This window comes from Helicoverpa armigera, chromosome 1, assembly GCF_030705265.1.
Source record: "Helicoverpa armigera isolate CAAS_96S chromosome 1, ASM3070526v1, whole genome shotgun sequence".
Classification (NCBI taxonomy): Eukaryota; Metazoa; Arthropoda; class Insecta; order Lepidoptera; family Noctuidae; genus Helicoverpa; species Helicoverpa armigera.
This window is the reverse complement of record NC_087120.1, coordinates 3,481,753-3,493,299: the sequence shown is the minus strand read 5'-3', so window position 1 is coordinate 3,493,299 and position 11,547 is coordinate 3,481,753. Positions and strand designations below refer to the sequence as shown.

General features: G+C 38.4%; 1 protein-coding gene across 6 annotated transcripts; it reads left to right on the top strand.

The window, feature by feature from the left end:
- Nucleotides 1-543: 543 nt before the first annotated feature.
- On the top strand, nt 544-11,504 carry LOC110379461 (atypical kinase COQ8B, mitochondrial). Of its 6 annotated transcripts, none has more exons than XM_064039947.1 (9): nt 544-699; nt 2,959-3,323; nt 3,399-3,615; nt 3,707-3,916; nt 4,030-4,145; nt 4,420-4,582; nt 5,187-5,389; nt 5,913-6,065; nt 6,328-11,504. In XM_064039947.1, exons 2-9 carry the CDS (start codon nt 2,970-2,972, stop codon nt 6,610-6,612), a joined length of 1,701 nt encoding a protein of 566 aa, XP_063896017.1. In that variant the 5' UTR covers nt 544-699; nt 2,959-2,969; the 3' UTR covers nt 6,613-11,504. The 6 variants fall into 6 exon arrangements, with proteins under 6 accessions (XP_063896017.1, XP_063895916.1, XP_063895891.1 ...); XM_064039846.1 differs by having other exon boundaries at nt 2,691-3,323; XM_064039821.1 differs by lacking the exon at nt 544-699 and adding an exon at nt 730-884 and having other exon boundaries at nt 2,691-3,323.
- Nucleotides 11,505-11,547: the final 43 nt, after the last annotated feature.

Genomic DNA, 11,547 nt, shown 5'->3' with positions numbered 1-11,547 from the left:
CGCTAACGCCAGTTACCAAATGAGATGACGTCATCAGGCTAATATCCACCATGACTCATTTTGACAGCTGTTTCTGTATCGATAAACGTTATATTGCGATTCCGTAAGCCCAGTGGACATAATGGATAATGGATAAAAAAATAGAGCTGTCAAATTGTCATCGTAGTTTTGGCGTCAGCAACCGTGTAACGATATCCACCGATATCCACTTCATGCGATACAGAATACCAATGTTTTGAACTTATCGGTTGACATCAAAGTTCCGATGACAACTGAGGCCAGTTGACATCTGAGAATTCGAAAGTTAGCGAATAAGCCAGCTGACATGAAATAAAATTATGCCTTTAACGGCTGGATTAGGAAAAAAAACCTGGATAATAAAAGAAGACAATGACTTGACAAAAAATTATTGATTTGACATGAATTAAACACGTATGACAAAATTTTTTAAAAAATATTACGAAAGAAATAAATACCTACGAAAGACTAGGCAGTATGGTCGAAAGACTTTAGCCTGCCCTATGGGCAAAAAAAAAAATTATATACTCTCTGTCAAAAAGTCAAAACTCAAATAGCTCTAAGATTAACCGATCCGATGATGGATGTAGTTTTATTGTATGTTTGTAGAAAATAGTGAACTTAAAATAAATCTACACGAGTATTTATTTTGTTTTGTATTTTAGAGGGAGTTCAATAACAGTAAGTACTTTCAACTGTTTTTTCGTTAGTAGTGTACGTATAGAGAGAAGAACACGTGATTTTCAGTTATAAAAATACAATTTAGCCTTGAAGGGAAAGGGAAGAAAAATCTCCATTAGAAAGTATTTTTAAAATTATTCTCATTACGACATAATTTCCGGAATATTTATGTTATGCAATATACGGTATGTATAACCTTGAAATACAAGTTGCTGGCTCCTACGCTTTCCTGCAAAGTTAATGAATCACATTCTTATTAAAGGCAAAGGTAAATCTAACACATGCTAGCAAGTTTATTTTAGTCTACTTAATATGTAACCCCATATAATAATTTTATAATCTATTTAATTATACTGTCAATGGGTTGTCTACTGTGCAAGAACTTAACTTTTTCTTATTTTGTGCTAAAAATTTTATACAGAAAGTTAATTTAGAGTTACTAACTGAAATAACGTCATTCATAAACTGCATACAGAACTGTCATGTCAGCCAAATATAACCTAGTTCTGAAATTATTATACATCTTATAAATATATAGATAAATAAAATAGTGTGACCACTTCCTAGTCTGGAAATAATTTCTACCTAGTCTGTGCATCTGGAGTAAGCTGCTACCTGTAGTATGGCAATTAAAAAACTGCAAATGTCATTAACCTACCTACCTAGTGAGACAGTATTGATTTTTGAAGGTGGGTAGATCTCAGGTGCACTTTTTCTGTAGTTACATTATTTTCTGTATTGAGGTGAAATGTGCCATGTGCTTTTTGTGATCCCATTGGATTGAACTAGGATCTTTGTTCAGCTTGAAACATTGGCATTATTTAAAAAAAATATGAAATTGTGCCAAAAGTGTACAAACTTGTTGCATGTAGTACCTATTTGAAATCCAATTTTAATGTACATCATGGCTGAAGTGAATCAACCAAATTTAGCTGAAGTTATTATATTTATTGAGTTACCTGCAGAGCGTCCTCCACATCCAGTGCTGTATATTGACTATGCTATAGAACCAGGTATTTAAATATTTTCTATTTGAAGTGAGTCAATATGAAGTAGCACATGGGTAACAAGTTGGAAGTATGTACATGAGTCATTATCTCCCGAGCCTTTTCCCAACTATATTGGGGTAGACTTACAGTCTAACTGGATTCAGCAGAGTACCAGCACTTTACAAGGAGCTACTGCCTATCTGACCTCCTCAACCCAGTTACCCGGGCAACTTGATACCCCTTGGTTAGACTTTGATTAGAAGTACATGAGTGCACACTGCAAGAGAGTGAATACTCTTCATGATCCGTAAGGTCAAAACTGAGTTTATCAAGCATCAGTGTTACAATAAAAGACTGAACATTGAACCTGCTTGTTCTCACATTCATAAAATATGATGTCTTGTAAGTGAAGAAGTTAAACAAGTGGTTCAAACTAGTGCAAACTTTTGATAGACCATTATGTACATGCAATTCTATAGGGTTCTATTTCTATAATGTTGTTTGATGCTGTAAAAAATTTAAAATAATTTAATTTTTATGGCTGTTGAAACTTTTGCAAGCAGTGGGTAGAAAGATATAGTATATCAAGTTGTACATTTTTGAATACACTTGTCTTTGTACAAGTTTTTGACTTCACATGTGACTGACTTTGACACATATTGATATCTTGAATGTATTATTTTTCTGATTACTTTTTATTAAATGTAAACATCTCAAAAAGTGTCTGATATATAATGTAGGTTATGTCACACATTTCTGAGCCATTTTAGAAATTTCATTACACATTTACTAGGAATTGTTTAAAATGAATTACATAGATTTCCACTAACATGTTTAAAGATTTTGCAAGTTCTGAATACATAATTATTATAGTTTTGTACATTTATGGCTTGTTCTCTAATTCATCTTCATTATTCTAACAATTATATTATTTAACTGCAACCCTCAATGAATCTATTAATATATATTGTATCTATGTATATAACCAAACTAATCTTTCAGGTCATGTCTCACATTAACGACTTGATAGGCGTATTGAGAGGTCTTCGGTTAGTGGTGGAAGCGGGGGTCAAGGCACAGGCTGAAGCATCTACCCTAATATGGAACACCTCTAGCTTAAAGCCATTGCTGTCCAACTGCCCGACTAACCCATTAGCCATGAACCCCAACCCACCATCCGCTAAAGAGTTAATGGAGAGGGCGTTTGTAGTCGCACATGGCTTTAGACAGTTTGCGGCTATGCATGTCCCAAATGTGAATGCCTCTACAGCAAGCCCTGAGATGGATCAACAGATGAAAGACGAAATTGACGAGCTGAACAGGGAGTTCAACAGGACATTTGATACTTTGAAAAAAGTTCAGACAATGGAAAACTCAGCTGCGGTTTCTGCCAAAACCAATGAATTCCGGCAGGATAAAGTACAGATAATGGCACCTATTGAGGATTTACAATTGAAAGAAGACAAAGAAAAGAGGGCTGATGATATTCTTCTGGCTGTTACTTCTGCTGAATCTGCGGCAGATGTGCCTAGTCCCAGGCCAAAGAGTCAAGCTGGCCTTGCATCGCCGACGCCTGTGTCCCAATCTGTGTCCGCATCGCCGAAGCCTGTGGCTAAGAAAAAGATTAGAGTTGCTGTAAGTACTTTTACTAAGCATCTGCGGTGCATACATGTCTTCGTTTCCTAATATCTCATTTATTTACGTTCTCAGCTAAGCGAGAATTCGAAAGCCCGCGTTGTGCCTTCTTCCCGCCTCGGCCGTATGTTTTCATTTGGATCGCTGGCAGCGGGACTTGGGGTAGGGACAGTTGCTCAATACGCTCGGAACACGTTCCAGCAGGTGACTGGTAACGTTGACGAGTCCGCCAACTCGTTCCTGTCTCCGGCAAACGCGGAGAGGATCGTCGATACGCTTTGTAAAGTCAGAGGTAAGTGAAAACGGAGAGAAGGTAGATCCAGCTGTGTATAGGTACATGGAGAAGCAGAATGAGGATGCTGATTTGCTGTTTTTATAAACAGGTGCTGCTCTAAAGCTTGGCCAACTGCTAAGCATTCAAGATGACTCGATGATATCTCCAGAGCTGCAGCGTATTTTCCAACGCGTGCGCCAGTCTGCCGACTTCATGCCGTCGTGGCAGGTGGAAAAGGTCATGAGTTCACAACTTGGGCCCGAGTGGAGGCACAGGGTCGCGAGCTTCGAGGACAAGCCATTTGCTGCTGCCTCTATTGGTAAGTGCTATTTGACATTTAAACAGGAGATAGTTCAAAATTGGGCATGGAGTAGCCACTTTTGGGGATAATGCTTTTACCACAGGTTAATGTATCATCAATTTACTGTGTAGGTCAAGTCCACCTGGCTGTGCTACACGACGGCAAGGAGGTAGCAGTCAAGGTCCAGTACCCAGGCGTCGCTAAAGGGATCAACAGCGATATCGACAACCTCGTGGGAGTTATGAAGGTAACATCACTTATTTACAAAACATATGAACATAATTATAATGCAAAATATTTATTTAACTTTCTTTGATTTTGAAATGAAAGTAACCCACGCACGAATTTTTTGGACTTACATATACTTGAGAGGTTGATATTTACCCACTAAGCCACCACGAGTTTTTTCGTTAGAATTTTTTTTTTTAAGTTATGATTTAATGCAAAATTAATGATTTCTAGGTACATATTTTTTCAACCCATTCGCTTCATTGTTTATTTATTAAGTGTAATATTCCCAGGTATGGAACATGTTTCCCAAAGGGATGTTCATAGACAACATAGTGGAGGTTGCTAAGAAAGAGCTGTCATGGGAAGTGGACTACATACGTGAAGCCGAATGCACCAAGAAGTTCAAGAAACTGCTCGCTCCCTACCCGGAGTACTTCGTGCCTGATGTTATTGGTAAGGAATATTAACGTGATGTCCTCCTAGACGATTATCGGCTGCGGCGACTGCGCAGGACATATTATAGTGCACAAGCATATGCGCAAACGCAGGTGCACTTTCTATTCCGTCACTGTCATGGCCCGATGGGATGGCATGCTGACACTACCGGAGAGAGATCAGGCGCAGGACCGACGTTAATGTGCTGTCCGATGCGGTGTAGGAATCACCAACTTCTAGGCTCCGGGTTGCTTTGTGGAAGTTTCTGAAACCCAGAAAGCGATTTCGGGCCAACCCAGGAATCGAACCCGAGACCTCGTGTTTTAAATAATTATGTTAAGTACATTCATGTTATATAAAGAGAGAAGATAAAGTTCTTGGTGGTTTATAAGATTGGTCTTGACCGATTGATGACTTTGTTTAGAAATAATTTGCGGTTTCTATGGTAGGCGTGTAAGGGCGGGGAGATAGTAACGTCCCTCTTCCCCCGAACACCCGCATTTGGGGGCGCTACTTTCTTAGGAGATTTTGCGTTATGACATCTCCATCCTCATCATTATTTAAACGTGCAACCAACCGGGTTTTACAAAAGAGTATCTATCTCTATCTATCCTTCTTTCAGACGAGTTATGTGCCCCAGAGGTAATAACAACTGAACTGATTGACGGAGTGCCGCTAGACAAACTGTTTGACGCAGCGTACGAAGTTCGCGTTGATATAGCCTACAAGATCATGCAGTTGTGCCTCCGAGAAATGTTTGTACTGCGGTGCATGCAAACTGACCCCAACTGGGCCAATTTCTTCTACAACCCGACTACTAAACAGGTGCCTTGTTATTTTATACAATAATATCTGCCTAACCTTCTCCCATTTATGTTCGCGTCAGATACAAGTAAAAACGGATGCAACTGAATACCAGTGTTTTACGTTTGAGTAGCGTTTGCCTATCAGACCTCCAGAAATGACATCCGGGAACCACCAGTTCAATAACCATGATCGATCGATCCGCCATCTTCAATGAGAGAAGGCGTCTTCCGAAATTTCAAATTGTTGACTGTAAAATTAATAAATGAAATGAAAGAAATTCGTGTTAGTTATTTTATAACTGAACTGAATGGCTGAGTCGTTTAAGCTGAAAATTTGAGGGAAGGTAAGCTTAGACCCGGGAGAAGGACTTAGGATAGTTTTTGTCACTATCCGGGACGCGGGTGAAACTGCGGGCAGAAGCTAGTCTCTTACTAAATCTCAAATTGATATCATAGTTTTTACAACAATTTCATCAGTTGTGTTAACAAATGTTACAACTACACTAAATAAAGCTTATAGTTTAATACAATATTGTGTGCAGGTGATTCTACTGGACTTCGGAGCCACCCGGGAGTACTCGAAAGAGTTTATGGACCAGTACATTGAGATCATTCACGCGGCGTCTCTGGGTGACAGGGATGCTATACTGCGGATGTCAAAGGAGATGAAGTTCCTGACTGGTTATGAATCTAAGGTTTGTATACTTACGTACGTTGCACCATTTCACTATAACGGTAACCGAACCATTTTCTTCGAAATTCGAATGAATGAATTGACGTCGAATTGATAGGCTTCTACTTTTTGACAATTAGGTCATAAAAATTTTAGATAATAATCTGGTTTCTATTTGTCGTTGACTATCATTGAAACTTTTCTTAAGTAACAAAAAAAATTTATTAACACATCTTCACTATAAAAGCAAGAAGACTCACACATGCTGCAATGTTCGGCCACAGATGATGGAACAGACGCACGTGGACACGGTGATGATCATGGGCGAGGTGTTCACGGGCGGAGGCGGCGGCTTCGACTTCGGCACGCAGCAGACCACGCGCCGCATCCACGCGCTCGTGCCCACCATCCTCGCGCAGCGCCTGTGTCCGCCGCCCGAGGAGATCTACTCGCTGCACCGCAAGCTGTCCGGCGTCTTCCTGCTCTGCGCCAAGCTGCGCGTCAAGCTGGACTGCACCGCCATGTTCCAGGAGATCTACCAGCAGTACAAGACCGACAGCTTCAGATAGACCTTAGCGTCCGTGGCTCAGGCGTGGTCCCACTTCACCTACACGGTCTTCAACGGCGACTTCATCTCTAACTTCAAGTAATTCATCGTACATGTTTTCTATAAGTGTGTGCTAACCTCAAAGTGCCTCTGTGCCGCTCAAATACATTTTGTGAGTGTCTGCGTTCAGTTGAGATTATGTGCCCTCAAACTTTTGAAAGGGACACCCGCATAATGTGACAGGTTAAGAAAAATATTGGGTAAGTGATGTGTATGAACATTGAAGCTACAATGTAAATGCATTTTATAAAATGGAGGAACCCAAAGGCCCAAGGCCGGGCGTTACAGGGCTAATTTGGTCGTAAGTTAGAGTACCTGGGTGGGTTTTAGGCTACGTTCAGATGAAAAACGCACAACACACGTTTACAACTACATACATTTTATTGATTCTGTACACATTTTGTACTATACTGTACACACTGTACGCCTGTGCCCAGCAGTGGGACGATAAAAAGGTTGTAACAGTATTATATTAATAGTCTATTTCATAGCCATATTTTTTACATAAAGAATTTCGAATATCGATATTGAAACACACGATGCAAAGCTCCGCGCATCACAGGACATCACTACTATAGTCTGTTTTTTAATCTCGTAAACTAAATTGACACTTGCAAAATGTCAAACTTCCAAATAATTTTGCTAGCTCTGTGGTGCAGTGTTGTACTTACGATAACGGTTCGTTGAATCTTAACTTTTTATCTATTATAGACGAATTTAATATTCATTCAAAGTTTTATATTTAAAATTCACGTACGTACACATGGCTGTACGACGTGCTACAAACTGCCAGGGATATCTGACCACGCAAAGAAATGCGTAATCGCGTCTATTATAGATAAAAAGTTACGATTCAACGAATCGGTATCGTAAGTACAACACTGCACCACAGAGCTAGCAAAATTATTTGGAAGTTTGACATTTTGCAAGTGTCAATTTAGTCTACGAGATTAAAAAACAGACTATAACTTTAATTATTTTAATTATGGTATTTGTGATAAAACTAAAACTTGAATACAATGTCTTCATCAGACTCGGATGATGATTGTTACGGAAATATAGCACAAAAACTACAGTCAATAAAAAACAGCTTTATAAAAGAGAGAGATGAAACTGATTTCATTAAAAAACGCGTTTTTGGTACTTTAGGAGGGGTATATCTCTAAATCCCTACGTGCTAGTGCAACTTTATGTTCTGGACTTCGATTACGTATCAAATAATCTATAAGAAATAATATATTTCAGCTTTGCACCAAAAATGCTGTTGACCAGTGTAATCAGGATGTGCGAAAGTTAACTGCAGGGAATAATAAAAATAATGAATCCAGTGGCTTTAAATTAAAATTCCAATGTCAAAATAAGAAGAAACCATTTGAAACATTTATGAATCCTCATGAGAAATTAAGAGGACGAATTGGAATTTTTGGCGCCAAGGATGTCAATTTTTCTCAGTAAATACAAAACGGATCAAAATACAACTTGGTTACCTGAAAGTTCATGATATAAACCTTATTTTGTTAGTTGTAGAAACATGATTAGGTAACTTTTATAACAGAGAAAAATATATCAAACATACCTCTTTTTAAAAAGAGATTCACATATTATGGGCAAACGGGACCGATTAAAGCCTCTTAACTTTTTTAGTAGTTGAGTATATACATACTCTTTAAAATTGTAGTAGGATTTTTTATCAAATTATCATTTCTAAATAATAAAATTACAAAACCATTTTGTCGCTTACGACTTTTAGTTATAAGCTAGCGCGCGTATTGTTATCCTCGCCCCGCTCAGACGCTCCGACCCCTTTTGGCGCCTTAGATGCGCGTGCCGGTTATGGAATTATTGTTGACCACTTCCTCGCCTTAATGTTGGCTCTGATAAAATGTGCAGAGCATTTAGAAACACCTTTAGAGAGACTTAAGTTTTATTTCGATGGAGATTTAATATCAAGTAACAACATAAACATGATTTGATAATGCATAATTAACACAAATTACGCAGTCGCAGATAGCCTACAAAGCCGTCAGCACAGCTGCGACAGCAATGCCGGCGCCGAGGAAGCCCGCGCAGGCCTAGGAAACCTATCTGTTATAAGGAGAAGCCACTGAACACTGTAATACGGAATCTCGAGGTTCAAAATGCCGATCTATTGTATCCATAAAGTATACAAGTTCGATATACGTGACATAGAATGTTTGCCAAGACGAAGTATTGTATTGAAATGAAGTGAAAATATTTAAATGAAAATATTGGGAATGTTCATGATCCTGATGTACGGAATATCGAAAATTTTGGGAATCATAGCATACATTCTAAGTCACGTATAACGAACTTGGGTAGTTTATGGATCCAGTACATCAGCATGTTGAACTTGGAGATTCCGTAGTACAGTCGCCACTGAACACTAAACTAAGAAGTGATTAATGCTGTTATTCAAGCAATTTATATCTTTAATATTACAATTTATAATCTGTAGACAGGAGCTCTAACATTGTGAATTTCCTAAACTTGGCCTTGGGCTCGATGGGTTTCTCCTTTACGTTCTGAATGTTGGCAACTGTAGTACTTATAGTGGAGCTAAATAAACAGTACATTTTGTTGCGATTTACAACGAAACGGGTGATATTTATTAGAAGAAAGTTATGTTATCTTTAAATTGATTTAGTCTATAAAGCATTTTGTTTTTGTTACCAGTTTTTGTATCTTTATACCAATAGGTATATAATATATTTTATATCAATGTTACACTAATAATTTAAATAAACTAAATAAATAAACTGCGTACACTAGACAACAATATTTTCAAGTACCTAAACTTGTACAACATAGATTTTATACAAAGTACATTTGACCAAACTCGTTTAGACAGACTTGAAGGTTGTGATACGCAGATTGTACTAAAAACATCGTAAAAATAATAACGTGAAACGTCAGCTAATATATTAAAATACACTCTTTTGAAAATAAAAGCGGGCACCTATGCGAAATCTTGGTTTTAAAACTGCATTATCAGTTTTCTGTAAATCACATCAAAAACTTTTCAAAACGTCCACGAACTTCCTACCAGGAATTGGTCCAGAACAAGGTTTACCCCATTTCTTAGCAAATCTTCAAAATTCAAATTTAGAATACACTCTCACGCATACTTGACTAACCCTTTAGGTACTAGTAACATACTACAGTCATTAAAACCCTTTGAAATACACGGCTTTACCTTTAAAACCAAGATTTCGCACAGGTGCCCGCTTTCTTTGCAAAAGAGTTTATATTCTACTGATTCTACAGATAGTTTAAAAAATTTTCTGGCCTAAGTGGATAACCAATTTAAATAACATCGTCCATTTTTGTGTCCCATGTTGACAGTAGACTAATTAAAACTTCCCTTACAATTCGGGATGCGTCAAAACTAAAAAAATGCTCATGCTTCTTTTGCATTTTTTCAGTATTCGTTATTTTTTCAATTTCAGTAACGTGATTGCATGATAGCCGATGTAAGCATTAAAGTTTTCATGTGAAATTGGTAGACCACAGAGAAATATTACAATATATCTATTTATTTGAATGTTTACTTCGAAGGTGCTAATCGTTAAACTCTGAAGAGTTGCACAAATGATTTCTTGCTCCGTATTCATGAATTTGTAAAACTTCGTACAGATTAATGGTTTGTAACACATTACCAAAGAGGGTATTTACAAAGAGGGTTCCGACTATTATAACAGTCTATGTTAAGGAGAAGCAGTGTACATTAAAACCTATAACAGTTTTTATTAGGGTCAATTTATACTAGCGCATAAGCGAAGCGCATCGAAGCGTCAAATTCTTTACAACTAAAGCGAAGCCGCACGATTGCGCGCGTATTCGCTAGAATACGCGTGACTCCATCGTTATCAACACCGACGCAGGCCAATTTCCGATTGATGTCGCGCAGGCTCGCTAGTGTGCGCATGGATGCGCGAGAATGCACGCGCAGCAGTCAGCGTTGTTGACGTAGACTCGCGAATTCTGAAGAATGCGCGGGACTTTTTTAAATCTCAGAGGTAATGTGTGCGTTACGCTGTGGTGTTAAGGTTGAATTTGTTATGTCCAGTTTTGAAAAGTCGCTTCGATGCGCTTCGACTCTGTGCTAGTATGAATAGACCCTTATTTTTTGGCATTTTCATTTAGTAAATTCAAGTAATTTTGAGATTAAGCAGTAGTGGTACTTCTCGATTTAAATATATATGTGTCGTATAATAAGTCGTGGTGGCCTAGTGGGTAAAGGACCAACCTCAAGTATGAGGGCGCGGGGTCGATCCCAGGTCAGGCAAGTACCAATGCAACTTTTCTAAGTTTGTATGTACTTTCTAAGTATATCTTAGACACCATTGACTGTGTTTCGGATGGCACGTTAAACTGTAGGTCCCGGCTGTCAGTGAACATCCTTGGCAGTCGTTACGGGTAGTCAGAAGCCAGAAAGTCTGACACCAGTCTAACCAAGGGGTATCGGGTTGCCCGGGTTACTGGGTTGAGGAGGTCAGATAGGCAGTCGCTTCTTGTAAAGCACTGGTACTCAGCTAAATCCGGTTAGACTGGAAGCCGACCCCAACGTGATTGGGAAAAGGCTCGGAGGAGGATGATGATGTGTCGTATAATAAATAACATTTTAACGTATGGATATTGATGTCGAAGTAATTACATGTTCTTTAAAAACCTGAGCCACGAATGTTTCCAGTTGAACTACCTCTTCTAAATCTATTTTATAAGGCTAAATTGTGATCGTATTTGAAATTTAGTATTAGCAATTACACGTTGTGTAGAAACACTGTTTGTAAAATAATCGTTAATTCTATAACTAAATAAACTCGTTGTGGAATATTGGATTGTTTCTGTTTAATGCCTTTTTATAGTAAAAAAACCT